At 45.6% G+C, this 24,322-nt stretch overlaps 10 protein-coding genes across 10 annotated transcripts; 6 read left to right on the top strand and 4 right to left on the bottom strand.

Moving 5' to 3' along the window:
* Positions 1 to 1,213: 1,213 nt before the first annotated feature.
* On the bottom strand, positions 1,214 to 3,469 carry TRUGW13939_00817 (uncharacterized protein; the record flags this gene model as incomplete). The annotated part of the gene is made up of 3 exons (XM_035484023.1): positions 1,214 to 2,346; positions 2,400 to 3,108; positions 3,176 to 3,469. 3 exons carry the CDS (start codon positions 3,467 to 3,469, stop codon positions 1,214 to 1,216), a joined length of 2,136 nt encoding a protein of 711 aa, XP_035339916.1.
* Positions 3,470 to 4,580: 1,111 nt separating this feature from the next.
* Positions 4,581 to 5,384, bottom strand: TRUGW13939_00816 (uncharacterized protein; the record flags this gene model as incomplete). Its single annotated transcript, XM_035484022.1, has 1 exon — positions 4,581 to 5,384. The coding sequence occupies one exon, from the start codon at positions 5,382 to 5,384 to the stop codon at positions 4,581 to 4,583; it is 804 nt and encodes a 267-aa protein (XP_035339915.1).
* Positions 5,385 to 5,753: 369 nt separating this feature from the next.
* TRUGW13939_00815 (uncharacterized protein) lies at positions 5,754 to 7,298 on the top strand (the record flags this gene model as incomplete). The annotated part of the gene is made up of 3 exons (XM_035484021.1): positions 5,754 to 6,176; positions 6,238 to 6,577; positions 6,637 to 7,298. The coding sequence occupies 3 exons, from the start codon at positions 5,754 to 5,756 to the stop codon at positions 7,296 to 7,298; spliced, it is 1,425 nt and encodes a 474-aa protein (XP_035339914.1).
* Positions 7,299 to 7,553: 255 nt separating this feature from the next.
* TRUGW13939_00814 (uncharacterized protein) lies at positions 7,554 to 8,828 on the top strand (the record flags this gene model as incomplete). Its single annotated transcript, XM_035484020.1, has 3 exons — positions 7,554 to 7,597; positions 7,664 to 7,717; positions 8,219 to 8,828. 3 exons carry the CDS (start codon positions 7,554 to 7,556, stop codon positions 8,826 to 8,828), a joined length of 708 nt encoding a protein of 235 aa, XP_035339913.1.
* A 626-nt stretch (positions 8,829 to 9,454) lies between these two features.
* On the top strand, positions 9,455 to 10,513 carry TRUGW13939_00813 (uncharacterized protein; the record flags this gene model as incomplete). The annotated part of the gene is made up of 3 exons (XM_035484019.1): positions 9,455 to 9,710; positions 10,240 to 10,388; positions 10,439 to 10,513. 3 exons carry the CDS (start codon positions 9,455 to 9,457, stop codon positions 10,511 to 10,513), a joined length of 480 nt encoding a protein of 159 aa, XP_035339912.1.
* Positions 10,514 to 12,092: 1,579 nt separating this feature from the next.
* On the bottom strand, positions 12,093 to 14,434 carry TRUGW13939_00812 (uncharacterized protein; the record flags this gene model as incomplete). The annotated part of the gene is made up of 9 exons (XM_035484018.1): positions 12,093 to 12,266; positions 12,341 to 12,656; positions 12,715 to 13,184; positions 13,238 to 13,429; positions 13,480 to 13,494; positions 13,553 to 13,818; positions 13,872 to 14,090; positions 14,148 to 14,163; positions 14,222 to 14,434. 9 exons carry the CDS (start codon positions 14,432 to 14,434, stop codon positions 12,093 to 12,095), a joined length of 1,881 nt encoding a protein of 626 aa, XP_035339911.1.
* A 1,111-nt stretch (positions 14,435 to 15,545) lies between these two features.
* Positions 15,546 to 16,864, bottom strand: TRUGW13939_00811 (uncharacterized protein; the record flags this gene model as incomplete). Its single annotated transcript, XM_035484017.1, has 3 exons — positions 15,546 to 16,211; positions 16,270 to 16,674; positions 16,727 to 16,864. 3 exons carry the CDS (start codon positions 16,862 to 16,864, stop codon positions 15,546 to 15,548), a joined length of 1,209 nt encoding a protein of 402 aa, XP_035339910.1.
* Positions 16,865 to 17,211: 347 nt separating this feature from the next.
* TRUGW13939_00810 (uncharacterized protein) lies at positions 17,212 to 18,939 on the top strand (the record flags this gene model as incomplete). Its single annotated transcript, XM_035484016.1, has 3 exons — positions 17,212 to 17,329; positions 17,476 to 17,693; positions 17,743 to 18,939. The coding sequence occupies 3 exons, from the start codon at positions 17,212 to 17,214 to the stop codon at positions 18,937 to 18,939; spliced, it is 1,533 nt and encodes a 510-aa protein (XP_035339909.1).
* A 759-nt stretch (positions 18,940 to 19,698) lies between these two features.
* TRUGW13939_00809 (uncharacterized protein) lies at positions 19,699 to 20,665 on the top strand (the record flags this gene model as incomplete). Its single annotated transcript, XM_035484015.1, has 2 exons — positions 19,699 to 20,019; positions 20,432 to 20,665. The coding sequence occupies 2 exons, from the start codon at positions 19,699 to 19,701 to the stop codon at positions 20,663 to 20,665; spliced, it is 555 nt and encodes a 184-aa protein (XP_035339908.1).
* A 566-nt stretch (positions 20,666 to 21,231) lies between these two features.
* On the top strand, positions 21,232 to 24,020 carry TRUGW13939_00808 (uncharacterized protein; the record flags this gene model as incomplete). The annotated part of the gene is made up of 5 exons (XM_035484014.1): positions 21,232 to 21,534; positions 21,589 to 22,340; positions 22,691 to 22,727; positions 22,778 to 23,235; positions 23,288 to 24,020. 5 exons carry the CDS (start codon positions 21,232 to 21,234, stop codon positions 24,018 to 24,020), a joined length of 2,283 nt encoding a protein of 760 aa, XP_035339907.1.
* Between the last annotated feature and the right edge of the window lie 302 nt (positions 24,021 to 24,322).

Below are 24,322 nucleotides of genomic sequence, written 5' to 3'. Positions count from 1 at the left end.
AAGTCTATAGCCCACGAGAGACTACATATGTATTCCGGAGAGCGACCCTCCTCGACCGAGATACGTCAAACTTTTACAACACGACAAGTATCCTTACGAATCCAGAAACTCCTTGTGATGCAGTGGAGGCCTATAGCTATGGTTGTTTTGATTGCAGCATATGCAGCCTACGTAACGTCGGTATTCCTGCGCATTGGAATTTCGACTGATTACCCGGTCGACGCGACTCAACGGTGGTTCTCGTGCCTGGTATCGTCCCACGGAGACATCGATGACTGCGAACAGTTCGCTTCCAGCATCAGGACCAGCCAGAATGGGATTCAAACAGCATCATTTATGATTGCAGTGAGTTTATTTGGTTTAGCTTCCTGGTTTTTTGTTCATTCTTTCATTCTCAGCTGACTTGAATAAAGTCTAGCGGACTCTGGGCTGCCATTCTCTCATTCTGGCCATCTATGATCCGGGGTTGGATATATTTGACTAGGGAGAAAAAACGAATTTTATTGTTAAAATTAACCATGTTCACATCCCAGTGTTGTCAAGAATCGAATGACGTGGCTCTCATTCGAGACTCGGGGTAGGTTTCTGTGGTGCTTTCTCCATCAGGATAGTCCTGTTAACTTTCGTAGTAATCATGACCAGAGCCTTGATGCCTGCCAAGTTTAATTTTTTATTCTGATGATGATATTGATTGAAATTGACTCAAGTTGTGACAGAAAAAGGTAAATAGGGAAGTAAAACACATATAGTGTCGCACTTATAACCTGATTAATGTAATGAAAACAATCAAAGAGACCTATTTATAAATATGTTTCAATCTATTAGCTTCTGTACAACATTAACACTGTAATTAAACCATCATACCTCTCTACGTTACGTTTCGTTCAAGGGCTGAGAACTAGAAAAGTCAAACAGTGTATATATACTTCTTTGAAGATGGCCGACAAAGAGGAAAGGAGAGGCAAGATCAACATTGGGAATTCTCGGCTTTATAGGGCCAATGTAAGATAACAATTCTATAGAAAACAACGCGAATGGAAGTCTCCAACAAGAGTGGCCTTATTTGTGGACCAAGTGTACATGTAGTTACTCTAATAACATAAATTCCATCAGGAAAGATATATATGTTTTGCTCCTATCAACAGCTAGACTATAACTATTTAGCTAATCCGCAATCCTAATGTTTGATCCAAATACATGTATCTTACTGCTCTTACTGAACTAAATTACGGTAGCCTTCGCGGAGAGGCACGACGGGGCAAACTATGTAGTTCGGACGACTACCCCCGACGTGGATTGCATTAAGCCCGCCATCGTTTACCTCACTGTACCACTCTCTCATCTCAAGAGGGGTGTATCCAGGAATATCAGGCTGATTTTCTGAGGGACAGATATCCACACGAAGTCTCCATGCCTTTCGAATCCTTGCTGCAGCCGGAAAGATTTCAACTTCAACCTGAACCACTTCGCCTATCTTGAGTGGTGCATTATCCTCCTGAGTATGTGTATGCCATGGTCTCTCAGGGGTGCTTTTTAAAGGATCAGTCTGCCGATGGCTTGCGCGAAGAAATCCCTTGGCGAGAGGCTCAGGTTCTCCCTTGGAGCTATATGGTACGACCTTTCCTTCTTCATTTACAGCCCATAACATGACCACTATGTCTGCATCTGCCTTATCCGAGGAGATGTTGAGGATTGCTTTAAAATGACCCGCAAGTTCAATGTCATTCTCGAATGGAGGGGAGTGAAAGCTTTCTCCCGACTTGCCATTTGGTGGGACACGGGCGGCATAGGAAAAGCACTTTTCTGTGTTGTTCGCTTCGTCTGTGGATAGGCTGCCATCGGCTCGAAGGTGCCATTTGGTGTAACAAGTACCAGGTACAGGCCAACTCTTTTCTTTTCGCCAATACCACTCTCCGTTTCCCAGTCGAATTTGAATGCCGACCGTTTCGGGGATCGGGTTTTCATTTCCTTTAAGGTAATGGTCAAGGAACTGCAATACCTTCCCGGAGGCTTCGCGACTCGGCCATGAATAATAATCGCAGTCAACGAGCTGTAGGTGAGTGTTTTCAGGACGACGAGTTTTCCAGGCCTCATATGCACCTCGACCATGGATCATAAATATCTGAGAAGCAGCCAGAAAACAAGGCAGGTCTATCGGACCCAATTTTGAATTCATCGCGCCCCAAAGTGCATCATAGAAGGGATGCGCCTTCATCATGCTGAACAGGTCCATATGATCGGTCCACTTTGGGGAACACAGTTTAACTCGGCGATACCAGTCAGATATATAGTGTGATCCTGGAATACCTCCAATATAAGCCGCGTCGCGATATGTATCAATATCAGCTTTGGACCTGGTTAGCGATCGTTGAGTGCTGGCGAGAGAAGATGCGACTTACATGCATAAGGTACAAAACATTTTAACCCTCTGGGTCTCAAGCTCGCTACATTCCATTGGACATTTGCTCCGTATGAGCTTCCAACAAGGGCAATGTTTCCATTACTCCAACTTTGTTCTGCAGCCCACTCAACAGCATCACAGAAATCATTCGTCAACTCTCCAGGGACGCCTCTTTTACCTGCAGTCTGGGACACGCCCCTAGGATCGATCTTCACCATGGCATAGCCATGGGGCACGTAAGTGAATGTGTTAAATGTTGCAATATTCTCAAATCCTCTCTGCGTCTCCCATGAAATTCCCCACGAACCTCTTGGTATTCTAATTGGGACACTTTCAGAGGTTGAATGCCAATCATCCTCGGCTCTCTCAAAGGCAGCGATGTCATCCGTGTCATCCAGGTCAGGACCAGAGTAGAAGATTCGCCTTCCATAAATTGTACAACTGATCAAAACAGGATATCTCCTTCCATGTTGAAGGGGTAGATAAACATCACCGAGAATAGAGCCTCCATCTCGCGTCGGGATGTGCAGGTCTCGCATCACCTTGAAGCCGGCTGCAGCCCGTCGTAGGTGATTCCGTGTATGTGACACTGTCTTGGGGGGAATTTTGAGTTCATTATGGATAGAAGAAAGAATGTCATCTAGATCGGAAACAGTGGGAGAATCTAGGTTGATCTTGAAAGCATATTTACTAACGACATCCTGAACCTAGAACCATAGAATTAAGTAAGCAAAAGGTCTCTCTTGAAATTGAGAGCCCCAGGAACCCACCTACATGTTTGTCAATGATGATTGGAGCTTCAAATCCCTGGGTTGAGGAAAGGCTAAATAGCAATCTCGCGCGGTTTATCACCTTGGGATCAAATGTGGAGGTTCCAACTGGGACAAGATCAAGTATGGAGAGTAAGGGCCTGCCAACTGTCTTTCCAAGTACGAGATCCCCAATAGAAAACGTAACCTCAGCTCCTGGCTCATAACGATATGTGAAACGGTCGGTTACGATCCCCTGGTAGGATCCGCATCGATGCGAGAGTCCAACCACATCCGGAAAAATGCCTTCGGCGCTCATTTTGATTGTAAATTGGTCACAGAATAATATATGGTAGATACAAGTACGGGATGAAAGTTCTCGATGGATGATGCCTCTGGGTTATAGCTCAGTAGATATATATGTATAAGAGTACAATAAACCATACTGCTGTAAAAGATCTCGGAATTCGGTATTTAAATGGACAAGGGTATGATTGTTGAAACCAATAGTCTTGTAACTCCGATGTAGAGTCCGCGTGACAATTTCATTCGAGATCTAGCTGTCTCATTTGCATCACATGCAGCACGAACCATAAAAATAAGTCGTCGCCGATTGGATCGAGTAATTCTCCAACCGCCCGAAATGCCGAAATACCGAAATGTAAATCCCGCTGGATTTAGCCCTAAGGTAATCCAGATAGCTTCTAAAATGTTCTTTTCCTTCGATATCTATCAGTTTTTATAGTCACTAATATCTAGTTGATAGTAGTATCACGCTACCTAGGAGACACAGGAGCCACCTACCCCAAATTTTGGGGTAACTAAGGATGGTTGCATATTATCGCCACTTTGATCTGCGTTGTCCTTTACAATTCGTTGCTTACAAGCGCGCTTAGAATGAAGAGATAACTATTAGTAGATAATTGTGAATACAAGCTATATGAAGCCATAGGCTTCTTTTTCTTTATATATATATACAATTATATTCATTGAATCCATATACATGAACGTCTTTGGTTGACCCTATCCCAACTGGTAATATATGTATTTCTATGGGAGTAAGCTGGTTGGAATAAGGCGAGTTTGTGTTGAAAAAAAACAAAAGAAAAGAGAAACTGTCCATCAAATGCTCAATACCTCAGTGCTATCAAGTTCAATTTTATACTGAAAATGTATTACATGGTATTACATGTCGGGGCGTTGTCGAAAAACCAAAACTCCGACATCTGAAGGTAACAATAACAAGTTGGCTTGTTGCAAGGTGCAACGGGTCTCGGAAAAGGGTCACGGCCCTATACGAAGGATCCTCTTATGTAATTGTAAATCAACCAGAGACAATTTCATGAAACCTATACATGGCATTTTGAAAGGTTGAATAACGAGTTGAATAACGACAAGTGGTTCCGAGGTTCTAAACACCAATATAGCATTCATCCACGTTCGGCCTCGTCAGTTGTTGGTTTTTCTGCCTTCCAGAAGACTAATGCGATCATAGCTACCCCTTTGAGGAATGCAGCTACCCATAGCGCACTGACGAATCCAGCTGATGTACGAACCAAAAAGCCTCCGCATACAGCGCCTGTAACGAGGGATAATATTGCTCCTGCCCTCTGTAGCTGCTCTTTTCGACTAAGAGCATGAACTGATAGAAGGGTTGGAGATGCAAAAAAATCACAGTAGATGCTCGTCAGGACCACACTAGTCAAGGTGTTGAACGATAGTACTCTGCTGATCACCGCCTGGCCGCCACTCTGGAAGGCAATTATAGCTAATGGCCCGTATTCCAACCAGAATGGCTGGGAATTCCCATCTGGATTGAGAATCACAATTATAGCCGCGACAATGATGCAGGTCGTCTGGAGCGCGAAGGAGACACACATAACCCATCTTCTTCGCTCTGGAAAGAACCGATGCCAAGCAGCGAATGCCTGACTTCCCAGACAGAAGCTTGCAATTGAAACAGCCGACTTTTGCCATCGGCCTATTTGGCCAGCTCCAGTTATTCCCAGTCCCAGGTAGATCGTGTTTCCTGTTTGCATGCTAACAAACGATCCCCACATAAAAACAGCCGAAGAATCCAATATCCCTGTGATGAGATAGCAAAACAGCAGCAGCAGATCTCCTCCCTGTGTATCTATGATGTTCGAAAAGTGTTTTCGAAGTAGCTCCGAGGTCGAAGTTGAAGCCACCCTTCCTAACAGGGGTTCCTCTTCGCGATTTAGGTTGTTCGTCATTTCGTGGCCTGGAATGCTGTGTGTTGGATGCTAATAGCTTTGCTGGCCAGAAGAGTATGGAAGCCACTCTTTTATCCAGGGGAAGGTAGTTATAATTTTTTTTTTTTTTGGAAATAATAATAGATATGTGCTAAGCGCATACTGCGAGTTGTCCCCACTTTATGATGAATCATCTCCGATTTGGGGGATTTTCAACGAAATTCCGTTTGCGGCTTTTCTCGGCTTTCCAGCGCAGCCAGGAGTGCTTATATGGCTCACGCCACCCTTTGAAGTGACCAAGCATGAAGGGTTCAAGTTCAAGCTTCCCTTTTCTCATGCCCATATTTGAAGACTAGGACGGAGGCTGTTAATTTTAATCATATTTAAAACATGCGAGGTGCTATCAATCACGAAATGGGTCTTCCTGTTCTTCGACTACGGTCAATTTCCAATTCAGTGATCTTGGTTCTTCTTGCCTGGTCCCTGTTAATTGTGAACGACTGCAGCGCATTCCCAAGTCCAGATCGTCAAAGTCAACGTTTGCTTGGTACCCAAGCACAATCTCCGGCCATTCTCTTCCGGGACAAGCCTTTCACTCCTGGGCATCGTGATCCGTATGACCATAGACTTGATTCGGTTGGTCAAGACTTGGAACCTTTACCTTTCCGAAATGGTAACGGTGCTACTTTTCAAGGTCCTAGGAACAGGGACCGGGAAAGACAAAACCCGGACCTCGTGCGGCCTCCGAGCACAGACCATGGCAATATGGCGAATATGCGATGGAGTTTTGCAGATTCGCATATACGCATCGAGGTGAGTGTCCTTATTGTATTTTACAGAACCAATCGTGGACTTCAACTGATATGGTTAATAGGAGGGTGGATGGACAAGGCAGACCACTATCAGGGAACTGCCTACCAGTAAGCAGTTGGCAGGAGTAAATATGCGTCTCGAAAAGGGTGTCATTCGAGAGCTTCACTGGCATACTGAAGCTGAATGGGCGTATATTCTTAGTGGTAAATTGCGTGTCACTGCTCTAGACACTGAGGGGGGAAGCTTTATGGATGATCTAGAGGAAGGCGATCTATGGTATTTCCCTGCTGGGCACCCGCATTCACTACAAGGGCTCAGCCCGAACGGCACAGAATTTTTGTTGATATTTGACGATGGTGGTTTCTCTGAAGAATCGACATTCATATTAACAGACTGGCTGGGTGAGATCATGCCACCAATCCTTACAAAAATAAAACCGAACTGAGCATTCAAAATATAGCACGAACACCAAAGTCTGTATTATCAGAGAACTTTGGGCTGGCGCCTGAAATCTTCGACAGGATTCCCAAGTCAGAAAAATATATTTTTCAAGGCTCTCTACCGAGTGACATCAAAAAAGAGAGACCACCAGGGTTTAAGAAGTCAAAATATCAATTCACGCACAAAATGCTGGAACAAGAACCACTGAGAACGGCAGGAGGCGAAGTACGTATCACTGATTCTACAAATTTCCCGGTTTCAAAGACTGTGGCAGCGGCACATTTAAGAATTAACCCTGGAGCGATTCGTGAGATGCATTGGCATCCTAACGCTGACGAGTGGTCCTACTTTAAAAAAGGACGAGCTCGCGTGACAATCTTTGCTGCTGAAGGCACTGCACGCACGTTTGACTATGTGGCTGGCGATGTCGGTATCGTGCCGCAGAATATGGGCCATTTTATTGAGAACCTTAGCGAGGAGGAGCCATTGGAAGTACTCGAAATTTTTCGTTCGGATAAGTTTCAGGACTTCTCGCTGTTTCAGTGGTTAGGAGAAACTCCACGGCGGATGGTTGCGGATCATCTCTTTGCCTCCGACAAGGAAGCAGCAGACACGTTTTTGAAGCAGATTCAGAGCGCAGAGAAAGAGCCCATCAAGGGCAAATTCTCGACTGAGGCATAGAATGTACTCTAGAGCAGACTTATTTTCCGATTACCATAAGCCTATGAGATTCAAGACAAATTAGTTAGATATAAGATACAGTACCAAGCAAAAACATTAAGCATTATATATAATAGGTATAACAAGTAGGCTATCAATTGTAAACGGTAAATAAGATAATTGCAGAAACATAGTGTAAATATTTTTAAATTGGTTTTCTTCATATCTGATTCTTCGTATATTGTCTTCTGGAAAAGGATAGCCTGCCCAAATACGATGGTCATCCCTTCTGATTCGCAGGAGCATATCAGTCAAGCCAAGTGAGGCAGGATGTGAGCATTCGCAACTAATAATGATAGGATTGCTAGACCGGTTTTTTTGGACAGTGCGTACAATAATGGCGCTGCTACTCCGAGCTTGACGATTGACTACACGATAAGGTATTTTACCCCGAATATTAGGGTGAATATCGGAGTACTTACTTTCAGTTGGAGCTGTCCCTACTGTTTCACATTAGTCATAGGAAGAAACCCTGGAATTGTCTAGTTTCCTGGCCGGTATATTATTATTTCCAGGTACTCGTAAGTAACATCACTAAAACAAAACACCGCGCAGAGGGCAAGAGGACAAAAAAGAATTGTGTGAATATTTTGACGGTAACAGTCAGTATTTTTCCTTCCTTTCACAAGAATTCCCTTTCCTCGGTTCGGCTTGGTGCTGGGCGATTCACAGTTTGCCTACCGTGATATTGTAACCCTCTTTCCAAAGCAAGGCCTGGACTATGATCCTTCACTGGGAATCTAGAGGGGGCTAATTCTGTACGATTTATAAGCGTGGAAAATACGCGGAAACCATGGCTGCCTCCATCAAAACGAAGTGCCGTAAAGTCGTCTGCATTGGCCGAACTTTGCAGACCACATTACGGAACTGAGCAATTCCAGACCTAAGCAGCCATTCTTTTTCCTCAAGCCACCGTCATCAATTCTACCACCAGGGTGTGGCCCAGTTCTACGTCCAAAAGGCACCGTTCTTCACTATGAACTCGAGCTCGGGCTTGTTATCGGTAAAGAAGTTCATGATCTTGATCTGGAGGATCATCAAGCTGCTTTGGATTCAATCGATTGTTACATAGCAGGCATAGATATGACAAGCCGAAACATCCAGGATGAGGCTAAAAGGAAGGGTCTCCCCTGGTCCATCGCAAAAGGATTTGACACATTCCTTCCTATTTCGGAGCCCATTCCGAAATATCGTATTCCTGACCCCCATGACGTTTCTTTGAGACTATGGGTAGACCAGGAACTGCGTCAATCGGACTCAACAAACTTGATGCTCTTCCAAATTCCTAGGCAGTTAGCAGATATTTCTCGTGTCATGACTTTGGAACCTGGAGATATCGTTTTGACAGGAACTCCAAAAGGGGTAGGGGAGGTTAAGCCGGGCCACGTGATGAAATGCGAAATTGAGGTTAACGGTCAAGTCCTTGAGGAAGCTAGGATTGAAGTAGAAGTCCAAGATGGCGAGGGAAATTTTGTATTTCAGGAGACTTGAGGCTCTAGCTTTACAGGCAGTTTAAATACGTGTCCCTTGAACGGCATTAATTTACACCATATAGCTTTTGCATTGAACCTCTTCTTATAACTATATCACTAAAATAAAAACCTCTAGCTCACAATGAAGGTAGCTGACTCCCTGTTGTACGTTTTACCCATGACTTTACCTTTCTCCGTGCTCATTAACATGTACGAAATATAGGAGCTAAATGTATCCTGTAGGAAAATAGTTTAACAATACACAACAGCTCGCACTACCCAGGGTATTTAGAAACAAGCTGAGTGGTATCATAAACCTCGAGAGTTTCTTCAAGATATTTGCCACATAGTTACGCAAGACGCCCACTTTGTGATAGTGAACGGCAATGAAAAACGCAATTTACGAATTGAAGCCCTAGTTCTTCATTATACTCCAATTTCTTGATGATTTTTGGGGTATGTTGGAGCAGTATAGGGATAGCATTGGCGGTGGTGTTGGAGAAAGATGACCGGGATTAGGTGGTGTAATGGAGTTTAAAAGGTTGATAGTTTCTTTTTCGGAATTTTACGAATAACAAATTCCACATATTTCATAACCTTTAAAATTATTTTCAATGTCTACATATGATCGAGAGCGGAGAAAAGATGGCAACATCTACCACAACATTTCAACCGCCGCCAGCCCAGAATGACCATGTCAACAGTGCTACTAATGATGATACCGAAAAATCTGCTATAAAAAGGCTTTCGCAGGGTGTCACCCTTTCTGCAACCCCATCCTTTACCTCACTTAAAGTGAAAAGACAATGGATGCTTGAGCATTTGGCGGGAGCCTTCCGTGTTTTCGCTAGAAAGGGGTATGTTGAAGGGCTTACTGGGCATATTAGCCTCAGAGATCCTGGTGCGTAAATTTCCGAATTTCAAATTAGCTACTACAATTAAGATTGAGTGACTGGAGCGTTAGAATACTCCAACTGTTTCTGGACGAACCCGTGAGTCATGAGTGTAACGATAATGAAGATGAGAGGCTAGTGTATTTCAAAGCTACGGAATGCACTTTGGTCTTATCAAAATGTCTGATCTCATACTATTGAACGAAGATGGGGTCCCAGTTGGGGGTGTAATTCACTTGCCCGCTGGTGCGGCTGGATTTCAAATCCATTCCCATCTACATAAAAAATACCCCCATGTCAATGCTGCATGCCACACTCACTCGCCCTATGGAAAGGCCTATTCTACCTTTGGGAAGAGACTAGAAATGATTAACTTAGATGTTGTTGACTTCTATGGGGAAGGCCATGGGGTTTATTCGAAGTTTGGGGGTATAACATTGAACCAGGCAGAAAGCGAAAGGCTTGTCCAGTCGCTTGGACCAAAAGGGAGAGGTCTCATACTTTTAAACCATGGGTTATTAACAGTTGGCCAAACAGTCGATGAGGCAGCTTATTTATTTTCCGTCATGGAAAGATCTTGTCAAGTGCAGCTTTTAGTGGATGCTGCTGCCGCTGGCTCCGGACACAAGAAAGTGCCAGTAAGTGATGAAGCTGCAATTTATACTGCCAAGGCTATGGCCGATCCTGTAAGAGCCCTAGAAATTTTGGAGTACTACTAAACTAATAGTTTGGATAGGAGACTCTTTACTGTGCCTTTCAACCAGAGTATGAGATGGAGAAAGCATTATCAAATGGGGCTTTCTTGAAGTAAAAGATCTTAGATGTTGACATTTTGACATTACTCATGTATCGATCTAAAGAATATTATTGAAGAATGAATTTAACTTTAACCGATATTCTCTCATAAATCCACTAAGAAAAGGAGCCAGAAAGAAAGATAGGAAGACGCTTAATGGAATTAATTGTCGTAAGATGTCTAATTCAATTGTAGTTGTAGATCATGTTTTCAATAAAAGTGCTAGGGAAATGCGAGTATGTCAAAGTACTGTAACACGATATTCACACCGAGTTTAGTGAGGGGTGATGGAAGATTGAGATTAGAGGTAATAGAGAATGGCGAGTAGTGCTCTATGTTCAAGGAAACGGGATCCTCTTGCAAGGAAGCGACATACGTAATATCAATTGATAACACTTCCATACTGTCATGTTGAGAAGCATTGGTATCAATTGAATTTTGCCGTATTATGTGAACATTGAATTGTGATTTGTGCGAGCTATTGATCATAAAATTTAAGACAGAATACCTACTGTCCTCCACTATTAGTCCACAAAGGACTCTTGGTTATAAAACATAATATTCAGAAAGAAATATCACGTCTTATTCCCCCAGTTCACTAACCGCCTTAATATGACCAACCTCCACCACTGTCCTCGGATATCTCAAGTTATTCTTCTGGGATTTTGCGATCTTGACAGGGTCGAAGATCGATCTCGATAGTTCAAATACCTCGTCAATTTCCTCTAATGACAGTTTAGCGGTCTCAGGGAAAAAGAACTATATGGTAGGCATAAAGGCGGCATTAAGGCAGCAATATACGACAAGGTATTTCCAACCGATCTCATTAAATGCGATGGATATTATTTCGACCACAAGAAAATTGAATAACCATGATACAGCAGCAGACAGTCCGCAGGTTGCTGCTCGCAAGTGAATCAGTGCGATTTCAGTTTCATACAGCCATGGGACCCTCGATAATCCAATTGGGTAGAAGAAGAAATAAAGGTACAGAAAAGCGATAGGTGTCTTGAGCAGAACGGGATTATCAGTATTAGACGTCAAACCTGCAAGACAGGCGAAGCATATCGCCATTGCTAATGAGCTAAGGAGCATTTACTTTCGACGACCGAATCGATCAACTGTGAAGGCGCAGACCACGGCACCAAGTAACATGCCGAACATAGATGATGCAGATAGGACTCTACATAGTGTGGAGTCAAAGCCCAGCTGTTGTTGAAGAATTATGGATTCATAATCTGCCATTGCGTTCACTCCACACATCTGTAACATCACCTGGGAGAGGGCGGCAAGTATAACTCGGTGCAGGTATCGCCTTGGCCCCATCTTGAACATTTCAATAAAAACCGCTGAGTTAAAGCATTGATAGCTTCATTAATGTTGAGAATGGCCGTTAAGACGGGGCATCTGCAAAAAGGATATAATGCAACATTTTACCACACTTCCCCTTGAACGCTTCCCCTATGTCTCCGTCTTGAGTAAATGCAAATTAAGTGAATATCAAAGTAAGACCAATACTAACAAGAAGATCGACGGCCGTTTTTATTTTCTCTCCACAGTCAAAGAAATCTCCCCAATGGATCGAAATCATAATTTACTCAAAAGGGTACGAATGCGCCGCAGGAGAGAGGCGGCAAAAGAGCTCATCCAAATCAACGCCCTCCGGAAACCTATTTCCCATGAGAAATTGGAAATCGTCACCTGTATTGTACAAATATCCTGTGGTGGTATGGCCTTGAGGCAATTCAAACGAAGGAGTTGGGTCTTCCTATAAAATGGTTTTTGAGTTAGGGTTTCATCTGAGAGTATGGCATAAGATTGGTAAATGTTTTCATAACGCACAGGTAGTGACAAGGGTGTCTGTGATTCAGGTATAGTTGCTCCTTCTGGTCTAGGAGTGTTTGGTGCATATAGAGGGTTGGTAATCGTTGTTGTAGTGCCGTGTTTGGTGTCATGAATATAGTCTCGCGCAATGTGGGAAATGTCAGACAGAACCGAAGTCTTGAGGGCTCCACCCGAAGCATACTCTAGACGACAAAAGTACCCTGCTGCAATTCCTAGCAGAGAAAGGTTGCCTGCGGTTTTTTCATCTTCTGGGTTGTGTATAACAAAGTCGAAAAGGGTGAACATGGCTGATAAGGGTGCGGAAAGTAACATCCTTTTCCATCCTTGTTAGAAAGAAACTTGCATTATGTAAAGACAGTGTGTAGACTAACCAGATTGGGGTACATGGGGCTACGTCAATTTGGTTGGTAAGCTCGATGATAGTGCTACAGGCTTTCAAAAGCATTTCCCTTCTCTCTGTCAGAAGATATGACGCCTCTGCTGGCGGAAGGTCTGAGCTTAGGCGAGCCAAGGCAATGACAGCGCAATAATAATGGTAATTTAACCTGAGTAAGATCATGTTTGACGGGTTGTCTGGTTTGTTGAAACACCGAAGCGAGGTACCGGGACGGAATTCTTCAGGTACTGACAGTCTCCAGGACTCAAGTTTACGATTAAACAAGATTAGAGTATCTCGGACTGAAGCAGTTGGTAATAATGTCGCGCTTATCGAAAAAAGCGTAGTGTATGCCTTTGAAATTAGCCTACTAAAACGACATATAGTGCGGAGCCAGTCGAAGCCTCCAGAGACAGCTTTGGAAGTGTCTGGGATAGGCGTGCCGATATCGCAATCCAGTATGGTCTAAGTCTAAAAGTTAAAATGCCTTCTTTGACGAATGGAGAGAGCAAACTTACTGATGATTTGCCACAGGTAAAAGAAAGTGTCTTTTCCAAGAAATAAATTACCCAAAAAGTCCGCTGGCATAAAGAAACATTTTCATTATCGGAAATGGCCCTATGGAGGTTAATAGACTGTGCCATCCGAGCCGCTTCAGCAGTTAACATATGTGCAATTTGTATACAAGACGAATTGTGAGCAAAGATGGCCTTAAGTATGTTAGTTCGTGTAATATGAAGCCAAGGATGCAAGGTGTTACCATTGCAGTTACAGCCTTCCTTAGTTTAGCCATGAAATGAGAATAGTGAGAATACTGTTATGAGACAACACACCTGGACATTCACTAAGGATTCCTTTGAATCTAAAATCTCCGGGAACAAGCCTAAAGCAATTTGATATAGCTTCCATGAAATCCCAGTGCCCGGTTCGAAGGAACCGCCCCCGTGGTATTGGGCCCCCAACGCAAGAACAGCATGATAGAGGGCTGAGAAAGGAAGCATATCTGGGGGTAGCAGAGCTATATCTCCAGAATAAGCTCTCTCCTCGAGCCAACGTCGATCAATAAAGGGATAAACTGGGTGAACATTTTCGAAATATGCTATGAACAACATCAGGACTTCCATATGAGAGTACGGAGACGATAAGGCTGACCAGCGATATAAAGCTCGGCAGATGCTTGGGAGATCTGTAGCGTAGTAGATGGTTTGATGAACTTGATACGAGTGGCCGGCAAATGTGTGTTGTAATTAATACGCGAGTTCACGGATGTTGCAACATCTTCCAGCAGATCCCGAAGCTTCCTATGGCCTAGACGGTCGGAAATGGATACAAGCCTCTGGTCAGAGAAGAACGCAATCCCGGAGCTTCCAACTAAGAAATTTATTAGGATTTAACCTTTTTCCAAAGTAACAGCAACAAGCAGCTTACTATACTGGTCATGAGCCTGGTCATCAAAGGCACAGTAAGCTAGGAACATATCGCTAGGAAATAGCGCATCAGACCTTCAAAATCAAACTCTCGTTTCGGCGTCTCTCAGTGGTTCTCTCATCTTCAAGTAAGAGGTCAACGTATAACTCTGAGCCGTATGTATCCAGTTGTTGATGTTCAACTGGCAGTGTGATGGATCTGATGTCTCCTGTATTTGTAGGTCTACTCGGCTGACGATTAGGCGTCTCTCTCACGTTCTCCGATGGCGTTATGAATCGATTAGACATCGACTGATCTAAATACATAGGTAAAGTAAGTAGTGAAAAGGAGGACCTACATTTTAAACTTGGGGTTACCATTAGGAAGTGAGACAGGCGATGACTGCCTAGCCCGTCGTTTGCGCGGGCCAAAGTAGCATTTTGTACCTCGTTTCTGGGACCGGAATCGGTTATTCGGTACTTTTTTTAAATGGATTTAATATAGCTTACCATACAGTTAGTGCAGGATGAGCCCTCACTGTTGGATGCTCCTAGGGGAGGTTAACATGGCTGCCGTTTCCGGTATTAGAATTGGACATACTTTCACACCGCACCTTCCGAGCCTTGCACTCATCGCACGATTTTGAAGGCTTCTGGTGTAGCATTGCAATTGTATATATTTACTCTCCACAATCTAGTGCCAATTTATAGCTGGTGCGAGGGTGTGGAAATACCTCAAGCTGGAGGGAGCCCCGAGGTTATCTCGAAGCCTATGGGGGGAAATTCTGCCGCCGCTAGACCTAATCTGTAGCTTTCACGGATCTATACAAGAAATAAAAAATATATATTAACTCTCTTAATATTTGTAATTAATATTCTTAAAATTATGATTATTGTCGAAGTCCCTAAATATGAAAATAAGTAAGGGTAATTAGAGATGGTTTGTGTGAAGGCGCCAATGGGCCACTCTTTTGAATTGTATGGAGTGACTAGGAGGCGACTCGGTGCTGAGAGGCAATAAAAATACGAGGCAACGGTGGTATAAAAGGAATCAACCAAACCTATAACTGAATTTCTCTTGCAAAGTACATGCTTATCAATCATTCCCAAGATCCCAAAGTTCGACATGAAGCACTGATCCTCAGTCTGTGTTGAGATAAATAAATTCTAGTATAGGTCAGGCGGTGAAAAAATTGATCAGAGGGCCACTGAAATGGTCGTATATGGTGACTAGTCGGCATTCTTGCCGAGGCCAAGTATAAGGATACCATCAATCGACAATTAATTAGATCATAGAATCTGTGTAAATGGCTCATATTACTTGTATTGAACTCATGGGTATTGGGCGCTACGGATGCTTCAAAAGCGCAAAGCGTGATGGAATTCCAAACATGCATGATAGTGTATATATATATCCTGGTCATGCCGCCGCCTCTGCCGGCTGAGACGGCTCCGGTATAGGAATCGCGCCACCGGGTGACTCTGGTAGTCGGGCTGTAAGAACCTCTACGCCGTCCTCGGTCACGAGAAGAGTATGCTCGAACTGCGCGGACAGGGAACCATCCGCCGTTACACTCGTCCAGTCGTCCGGCCAGGTCTTGTCTCTGTGCGTACCGATATTGATCATAGGTTCAATTGTAAAGCACATTCCTGGCTTTGCCGCACCGACGGTCTTGTTTTTGGCGTAGTGCGGGATGTTCGGCGCACAGTGGAATAACTGGTTGATTCCATGGCCGCAGTAGCTTTTGACAACACTGCAATTGCGGCTTTTGGCGTGCTTTTCAATGACATTTCCTGGATCCCGGAACAGCATGCCTGGCTTGACTAGCTCAATGGACTTGTCGAGGCATTCTCGGGCCGTTTCGACAACTCTGACTGCCTCTGGGTTGGCTTTGGCCGCATCACCCACATAGTACGTCTCATTCAAGTCTCCATGGAAGCCACCATGGTACAAAGTAACGTCAATGTTCACGATATCGCCATCTTTCAAAGGTCGCTGGTCCGGAATACCATGGCAGATCGTTTCGTTAACGGAAGTGCACACCGATTTAGGGAAATGGACGTAGTTAAGAGGTGAGGGGTATGACTAATTGGTTTGCTGTCAGCCAAGGTCAAATCAACGGTAATTCGTATTTCTCACTCACTTCACGTTCCATGCAAGCCTTGTGGACAACCTCGTCAATGTAGTCTGTGGTCACACCTGGCTTGACTGCCGCCGCCGCTAGATCCAACACTTCCCTCGCCAAGCGACAAACCTTTCTCATGCCTTCCTGTTCTTCCTTGTTGAGAATGGCGACGTTATGGCGCCCGACGAACTTCTGTTCAGACCGCGGAATGCCATCGTTGGCGTAGTCGGGATGTGGAATGGACTGAGGGACTGGACGACGCGACGAAAGGGGGTAAACTGGGCGCAGAGATCCGGTGAAAGGATACGTTGGGAACGGATTGTATTGACCGGTAGCTGGATCTGGTTCAGAAACTACTTTCGGAGTGAAAATGTTGCTCAGGATAGTATTACTCTTGGGTTTGTGGATGGCTTTGTGGGAACCCTGCAGCAACGCGCATTAGATCAGTCCGACACTAAGGAATAAACAGCCATACCCAGCTGCGCTTAAAGCAATCCTGCGAACAAAAGAAGCTGTCCGTGCCCGCCTTCAAGCAGGTCGGACACTGCAAGGTCCCCGCGTCGTTGGGGCATTCGACGCCAGTGCACTTGCGAGGGGCAACGGCCGCAGCCATGGTGGGCAGAAGCAGAGTGCGATCAAGGAGCCGAAAAATAGATTGTAATGCAATCGACGAGAAGCGTGTAGTCGCTTTCTCCGTTTCCCCGGGTTCTCCGTTTGTCCTTGTTCCTGATTCTTTAATGCGAGGCAAAAAAAGGGAAAAATCGACGGCGGCGGCGGGGGTGTGGAGTCGCGGAAGCTAGCAAACAGCCTCTTGCCCGATACGGCGCTTATCAATCGCCGCGAGAAATCTTTCGACCCGCCGAATGCGGAGCATCTCCGAGTAAACTCCTGAGTCACGATTTTGAGCCCTCCAAACAGCTGGGAAAAAAAAAAAAACCTGCTGCGTGTTTGTCGCGGGCAATGGCAGCTCTTCCAAAGCAGAAGGTGGTCATAGTCGGCGCTGGCCCTGTCGGGTCATTAGCAGCCCTATATGCCGCTTCTCGAGGCGATGAGGTCGAACTTTATGAACTGCGAGGGGGTATGAAGACCGCCTGACACCGTACCGTCTTTTCTGAGTGCTATATACATCCCGTGTGGGCATGCGTGATGTACATTTCAAAAGCCTCGTTGATGCCGAGCGTACTACGTATGGAACATGTCACTGACCGGATTGATATCTTCTAGATCTTAGAGACCCGTCGACTATCCCTCTCAACTTCACAAAGTCAATCAACTTGACAATCTCAGAGCGAGGCATCAATGCTTTACATCAGTCGGGACACACAGTGGCCATAGAACATATCCTGAACAACGCCATCCCTATGCATGGCCGGATGATTCACGGGAGGGATTCGTTTGGGGATCTATGGGAGGCATCTCAAGCCTACGATGTCCACGGAAGGGTGAGTGGGAAGCCCTGAGAAGAGAGACCTGGATTTTAACCGTCAACAGGCTATAAATTCAGTCGAACGAGCGACATTAAACGACGCGCTTCTCGATGAGCTCGACAAAACGCCCAATGTCAAGCTGTTCTTCAACCACAAGCTCACTGGCGCAGACTTCGACGCACGCAAAGCCTGGTTCGAACGGAAACTGCCTGGAAATACACCAAAGCACGATGGACAAGACACGTCTGTGGACTTTGACCGCCCACCCGAAGTCGAGGTGCAGTTCGACTATTTTATTGGAGCGGATGGAGCGCATTCAGCATCAAGATATCACATGATGAAATATAGCAGGGTGGATTACCAGCAAGAGTACATTGACACACTCTGGTGCGAGTTTCGTATCCCATCCACAGAGAGTGGCGAATTCCGCATCTCTCCGAATTACCTGCACATCTGGCCGGGCAGGGAGTTTATGTTCATTGCATTGCCCTCTCCTGACAAGTCGTTCACTTGCACTCTGTTTGCACCAGCAAAATACTTTGCTAGTCTTGGAAACACGGCCCAGGACCTATGCAAATCATTTCAGGAGCACTTTCCCGGTGTATCTCCAGAACTGATTTCCCCTGACGATCTTTACGACTCGTTCACCAAGAACCCGCATCTACCATTGATCAGCATTAAATGCCGGCCCCATCACTATAACTCAAGTGTGGTGATAATTGGAGATGCAGCGCATGCTGTGTTGCCATTCTACGGCCAGGGTTTAAATGCTGGCATGGAAGATGTGAGGGTGCTGTTCGAGACCCTCGATGAGCAGGGCGTGTACGATGAAACAAACGATACTACTGCTCTTAGGCACCGTGTCCGAGCCGCCGCTTTTGAGAAGTACACAGCGAAGCGAGTAGCCGATACCCATGCAATCAACGATTTATCCAAAGGCAATTTCATCGAGATGCGCTCAGGGGTCAACTCGAGAATGTATAAACTACGCAAGTTCGTCGAGGAGAGCCTGGATCAATATATGCCGCAGTTGGGCTGGCAAACCCAGTACTCGCGCGTTAGTTTTACTAATATGCCATACTCCGAGGTAATCAGAGCAGCCGAAAAGCAGCGGGTTTTTCTCGGTGCCACGCTTGGTACAGCGCTCTTTACTACTGTGGTTGCGGGACTCACGTTGGGATGTGTCATGGTATTCAAGGGGCCTCGGCAGTTTTCACCTTATCGACTGTTGAGCAATCTGTCATGGAAACAGCACCGGTAGGATGAACCTCGGGTTGTGAATGTCGAAAGTTCAGATGGTGTACAACAACAGACCGAGAAAAAGTTATGCAAGTTTGAAACGATAAAGAAGGGTTACACAACGAAGCATCTTCTGGGGTTTTGTCCCTTTCTCTTTTCTTCATCTGCACAATGGTCAATGTTATTAGAACTTTCTTACCTCTTTAGAAAATTAGAAGTCATGATTAGTCTGAATGTTCCCCAGGGTGGATACTCGTAATATGCGGAGAACGACCCACTTCAATGTTATATAATATGATTGTGTTCCATGATGACAATGGAATATAATATATAATATCAGCAAACAAAGAAACAAAGAAAAAAAATTTTCCTCACCCCGCCACTACGTCCTTACCTACCATCTCAAATTATCCAGCATCATCCCTTACCCTGGTATGTCTGGCAATATCACATGGACATCATCTGTCGCTGCTTTGACAGTCTTCCCTGAACCGTTGCCGCATTGATCGTCAAGTGCCTTTGCTTTGGATTTGGCCAGTCGATAAAGAACGAAGCCTCAAAGAAAGTATGTAGGGCTATGGAACGAATGGAGAGCAGAAGCGATCGACATTCTTGTTAACACCAGCAATGTCAACAGCCCAGAAACTCCTGGCTGGGTGATATTCGAGGATGATATTCGAGGATGAAGAATTGATTTTATATCGACCTGAAAATTACCACCCTACCAAAAAGAGGCCCCTTAGTGGGGATTATGGTATTTTAGTCATATTCTACATATTTTATGGCGACATTCTACTATGAAAATGGGGCTCTAGAACAATGTTATCGTTCTGGAGCGGCCATCATAGACATTTCCGATGAACATGGCGGAAAAGACGAGGACATGGAGCGCAAAAAGGCTACACAAACCGAACCCGGTGCAGACTTCTACGAGCGTGCATATGTCGACACCATTATCTATTGTATCGCGGGCGCCACCAGCAAACAAACTTGGTGGCATTTAACAGGAGGCTGGCTAGTAGCGAAACACGTTAAAGCTGCTTACCTCGTGCCCAAGTCACTTTCCCGACGAGGGCTCGCATATCTGTTTGGCGCAGAGGAGGTATCCGACGATTTATTCTACAATTGACAATTGGGTAAGCCTGGTCTTACTGAGTATGAAACGCTCTATTCTAACAATAGGGCAGAAATCAATATCTTCAAAAATTACAAAATGAAGCTCAATAAGGGTATTATCGCTATTATGCCATGCTATCTTGGCCAGGGCTCAGCAGATAGCAATGCTTTTTAATAAACAACTTGAAGTCCAAGGAGAACCTCACTACTGGTAGTGCTGGTTGACAATTGGCTAGCCATATGAGATGGCGTGTAAGTTCCACGTCTCCATTTGTTCTAGGGACGAATGACTGATTACAAATAGGATCTAGACAACAAGGAGCTACAGTTTTTAGGGAAGAACCTATTGGATAATAAGGACTAACCAAAACAGCCAAAGAATTTTTTTTGGTTAGCAGCTGACATGCCGAGATAACAGACCCGCCAAACGATACCTCTACTTCCGGTTCATCTCGTTAATCATACACGCCCAGAAAAGTGGCAATGTCGAGGTACTCAACCGCCTAGACGTCAAAGCATGTTGGGCATTACTGGGGAAATATCTGAGAAGGTTGACCCTCCGCACTATTGCCAGGCAAATATCCAGCTTTGAATTGGCCCCAGCTGCCTACGAGGACATGACCATTGTTTAGGAGGGGGAAGAAGAGCTGAGGAGCAGGGAGGGAGCAGCTGTGTTTCCTTCTCAGCTAAGGGAGGCAACGATTGAAATCGCTCGCGAAGAATTCAATGACGAGTACAAGTGACCAGCTAGTCGCTATTATTACCAGGGAATTGACGTAGTTAATTGATAGCAAATAATTTCTGTTAACAGCTATACCAAAATACCTTTGGTCTCTTGAGCAGTTAATCTATGGTTTTATATTGGCGCCAACAGTTTCTTGCTTTAACGTTTTTTACCAGTACAGGCTCGATTAAAAGCTTCAAATCCACATACATCCTTCTAGCAAGTACCGCATCGAATTTCTTAAGAACTGGTTTTTCGTCCACTCTTTCATGTCAGAAATGCCGATCACATAGTCAACTATGTGGTATACTATCAAACAGAATCGGATTATCCGACAGAGCTTCCCCATCCAGCCGGGTTTTCCGAGCCCCGCATTTCGATCAACCGGCTCCTGCAGTATGTATAAAAAGGGAAAGTCGGTATTAAAATCAATGTTTGCTGATCAAGTGAAATATTTTTGTATCCACCACCAACATGGCTCTTTCCAAAAGAAATGTGCCTCCCGAGGGACGGGAACCCTATATAATCAGCCAACTCGAAGGCGAGCGCATCACTATACCCGGTAGTAAAGGCGTCTTTCGGATCCTCGCCTCTGCCAAACAGACCGGAGGCACAATGGCTGTCTTCCAGAGTGCTGCTGTGCTTTCAGACGCCCCCGGATTCCATTATCACAACGAGGCACATGACGTATTCCTAGTCACTAAAGGCTTTTTGAAGCTCTGGAATGGAGACAAGTGTCGAATTCTGGGGCCTGGTGATTTTGCTTATGTTCCTCCGGTAGGGTTCTTCCAGATAACTTGTCTCTTCGGAGCTGACTCTATAATCAAATAGCATGTGGTTCATAACCCGGAAATGCTAGGGCCGCATACAGAGACTTACGGTCTCGTTACCCCTGGAGACTGGGTCGATTTCTTCCGTCACATTTCAGAGCCCTTTGAAGGGCTCATCCTACCGGAGAATGACAATCGAGACCTCAAGGCACTGTTAATACCCAAGGTCATGGCAGCCAAGGGCAAATTCGACGTTGTATTCCAGCCAGACTACAAACCACCAGCGCTGGGCGAGTGGGATGAGGACGATCAAAAGCTTCCAGAATCCAACACGCCCGCTCCGTTTTTTCTACGCGCCAATACCGGTCCCCGATGGATTATGGGAGGCGTAATGTCCAGACCATTTATCACGACCGCGCAATGCAATTCTGTCTGCGCTATTTCCAGTATTGAATCATCAAACGCCTACCCGGACTCCATCCTATCCAAGAAAATGACTTTCCGAGACGTAGACCACTGTCTCGCGGTCATTGAAGGCGCTCTTGTTGTCCGCATTCCGGGCTCTCCAGACAGCGTCATTCGTGAAGGAGAAACAGCACTTTTACCTGCTGGTCAGGCTTTCTCTTTGGGGTTTGATAGCAAGTATGTCAGGGTCTGGTCTTTTACAAGTGGGAACGGGATTGAATCACTGGTGCACAAGCTTGGCACGCCATTCAAGGACTTTGTGTTGCCTGACGAGGCTTTGCCATTTGAATGGAATCAGCAACAGCTTGCTGCTGTTGGCGAAGAGCTGGGTGTTGTGATTGAGAAATAGTTTGGTGTTTGTAAATATACACTTGATTCTACCAGTAAACACGACTAACACCTAAAATAGCTTTCACGAAGAAATGAATTTATTCTTCCTGACAGTACTCAGAATCTCAAAATAGACAATTGTCAATTTTATCCTTATCAACATGGCAGCGAGGAAGTCTAGAATATTCTGACTCCCCATAGTCCGATTGGGGGCTAGTGCATCTCCACAGTGAGGGGATGCCAGAGGGCGTGGATGAGGGGTTCTCGGGGAAAGGATCAAAATGCGAAATAAACAAAACAGCAAGAAAACTTGAATTGTACAATTTGATCATTCCTATTTGAACGCCATCTGGTAAGGTGTCGTCTAGCACAATGGTTCAAATCGAGCCTTTTGCGGTGGAGCAGGTAAGTATCCCCAGGAACCTGCCAAAGCTCACACTCACACTCACTCACAGTGGATGGACGAGTACGAGACCAAGACGACGTACAACATCGCCGAGACCTGCTGCGCACCCATCTCGATTGAAGATCTCCAGAACCTGTCGGCCGAAAAATCCATCAACCCCATCCCTCTCTCGACAAAGCTCACGTACGGCGCCATTAGAGGGTCGGACGAGATCCTGGGCCACCTGTCGCGTCTGTACTCGGTCAAGACGCCGGAACCGCTGCCCAAGGATAATATCCTGATTACGTCTGGAGCGATACAGGCCAACTTTCTGCTGCATTATACCCTGGTTGGGCCAGGGGACCATGTGATTGTTCACTATCCGACCTACCAGCAGCTCTACTCGGTCTCGGAATCCATCGGAGCAGAGGTTAGTCTCTGGAAGGCCAAAGAGGATGACAAGTGGACGCTCGATACGAAGGAGTTGGAGAGTCTGATTCGTCCGAATACCAAGTTGATTGTGTTAAAGTAAGTCTTGCCCACTCTTCCTCTAGCTTTGTTCTGACTGACAAAACACCAGCAACCCTCAAAACCCGACGGGTGCCACTATTCCGCGCGCGACGCTGCAAGAGATAATCGACATTGCGAGTCGCCAGTCAATCATAATCCACGCAGATGAAGTCTATCGTCCTCTATTCCACTCAATCGCACCCACCGACCCGGAATTCCCGCCATCCTTGCTTTCGCTCGGCTACGAAAACGCCGTGGTGACGAGCTCCATGTCCAAAGCCTACAGCCTCGCGGGAATCCGGGTTGGCTGGATTGCCTCGCGGAACAAGGAGATTATTGACAAGTGCATGGTTGGGAGAGACTACACCACGATATCCGTCAGCCAGCTCGACGACGCCGTTGCCTCGTTCGCGCTGGCGCCGCACACGATCCACGGGCTACTTTCTCGCAACATCCAGCTGGCCAAGACGAATTTAGAGCTGGTGGAAAAGTTTATCGAGTCGCATCGATGGGCGTGCGACTGGGTGAAGCCGCGCGCCGGCACGACGGCGTTTGTCAAGTTCTCCAAGATGGGAAGGCCGGTTGACGACGTAGCCCTGTGCGAGATGCTCAATGACAAGGCCGGCGTCCTAGTGGTTCCTGGGAGTAAGTGCTTTGGTCGCGACGGCGATTTTCGAGGCTACGTGCGCATTGGGTATGTCTGCGAGACCGAGGTTCTCGAGAAGGCGCTGGCGAAGCTGCGCGAGTTTATGCAGGAGGAATACGTTGATGATGTACCATTAGCCAAGAAAGCTGCGAAGTAGTGGAAGAAATACACGTAGTTCAGGTATATTCTCGGTTTGCTATATTTCCTCTGTTTTGGTGGTTGGTGCCTGAGGCCAGAAAGGACATGCCCGAGGCCGGCTACAACTTTCTTGGATTAGCGGGGACGCCCGCAGTAAATGTCCGAGTCAGTAATAACTCCATGCAATAGTAGTATATGATTATTATTATGCAGGTCAAGATAGTTGAAGTCGAAGATACCGCGGCCGGCCGAAAACGGGCAGAGCGGAGCCTTGTTTGTTGCGATAGGCACGGGCGGCACGTGTGTGGGCGCCGGCCGAGG

The sequence above is a fragment of the Talaromyces rugulosus genome, chromosome I (assembly GCF_013368755.1).
Source record: "Talaromyces rugulosus chromosome I, complete sequence".
Lineage (NCBI taxonomy): Eukaryota > Fungi > Ascomycota > Eurotiomycetes > Eurotiales > Trichocomaceae > Talaromyces > Talaromyces rugulosus.
This window is presented reverse-complemented; position numbering and strand designations above follow the sequence as displayed.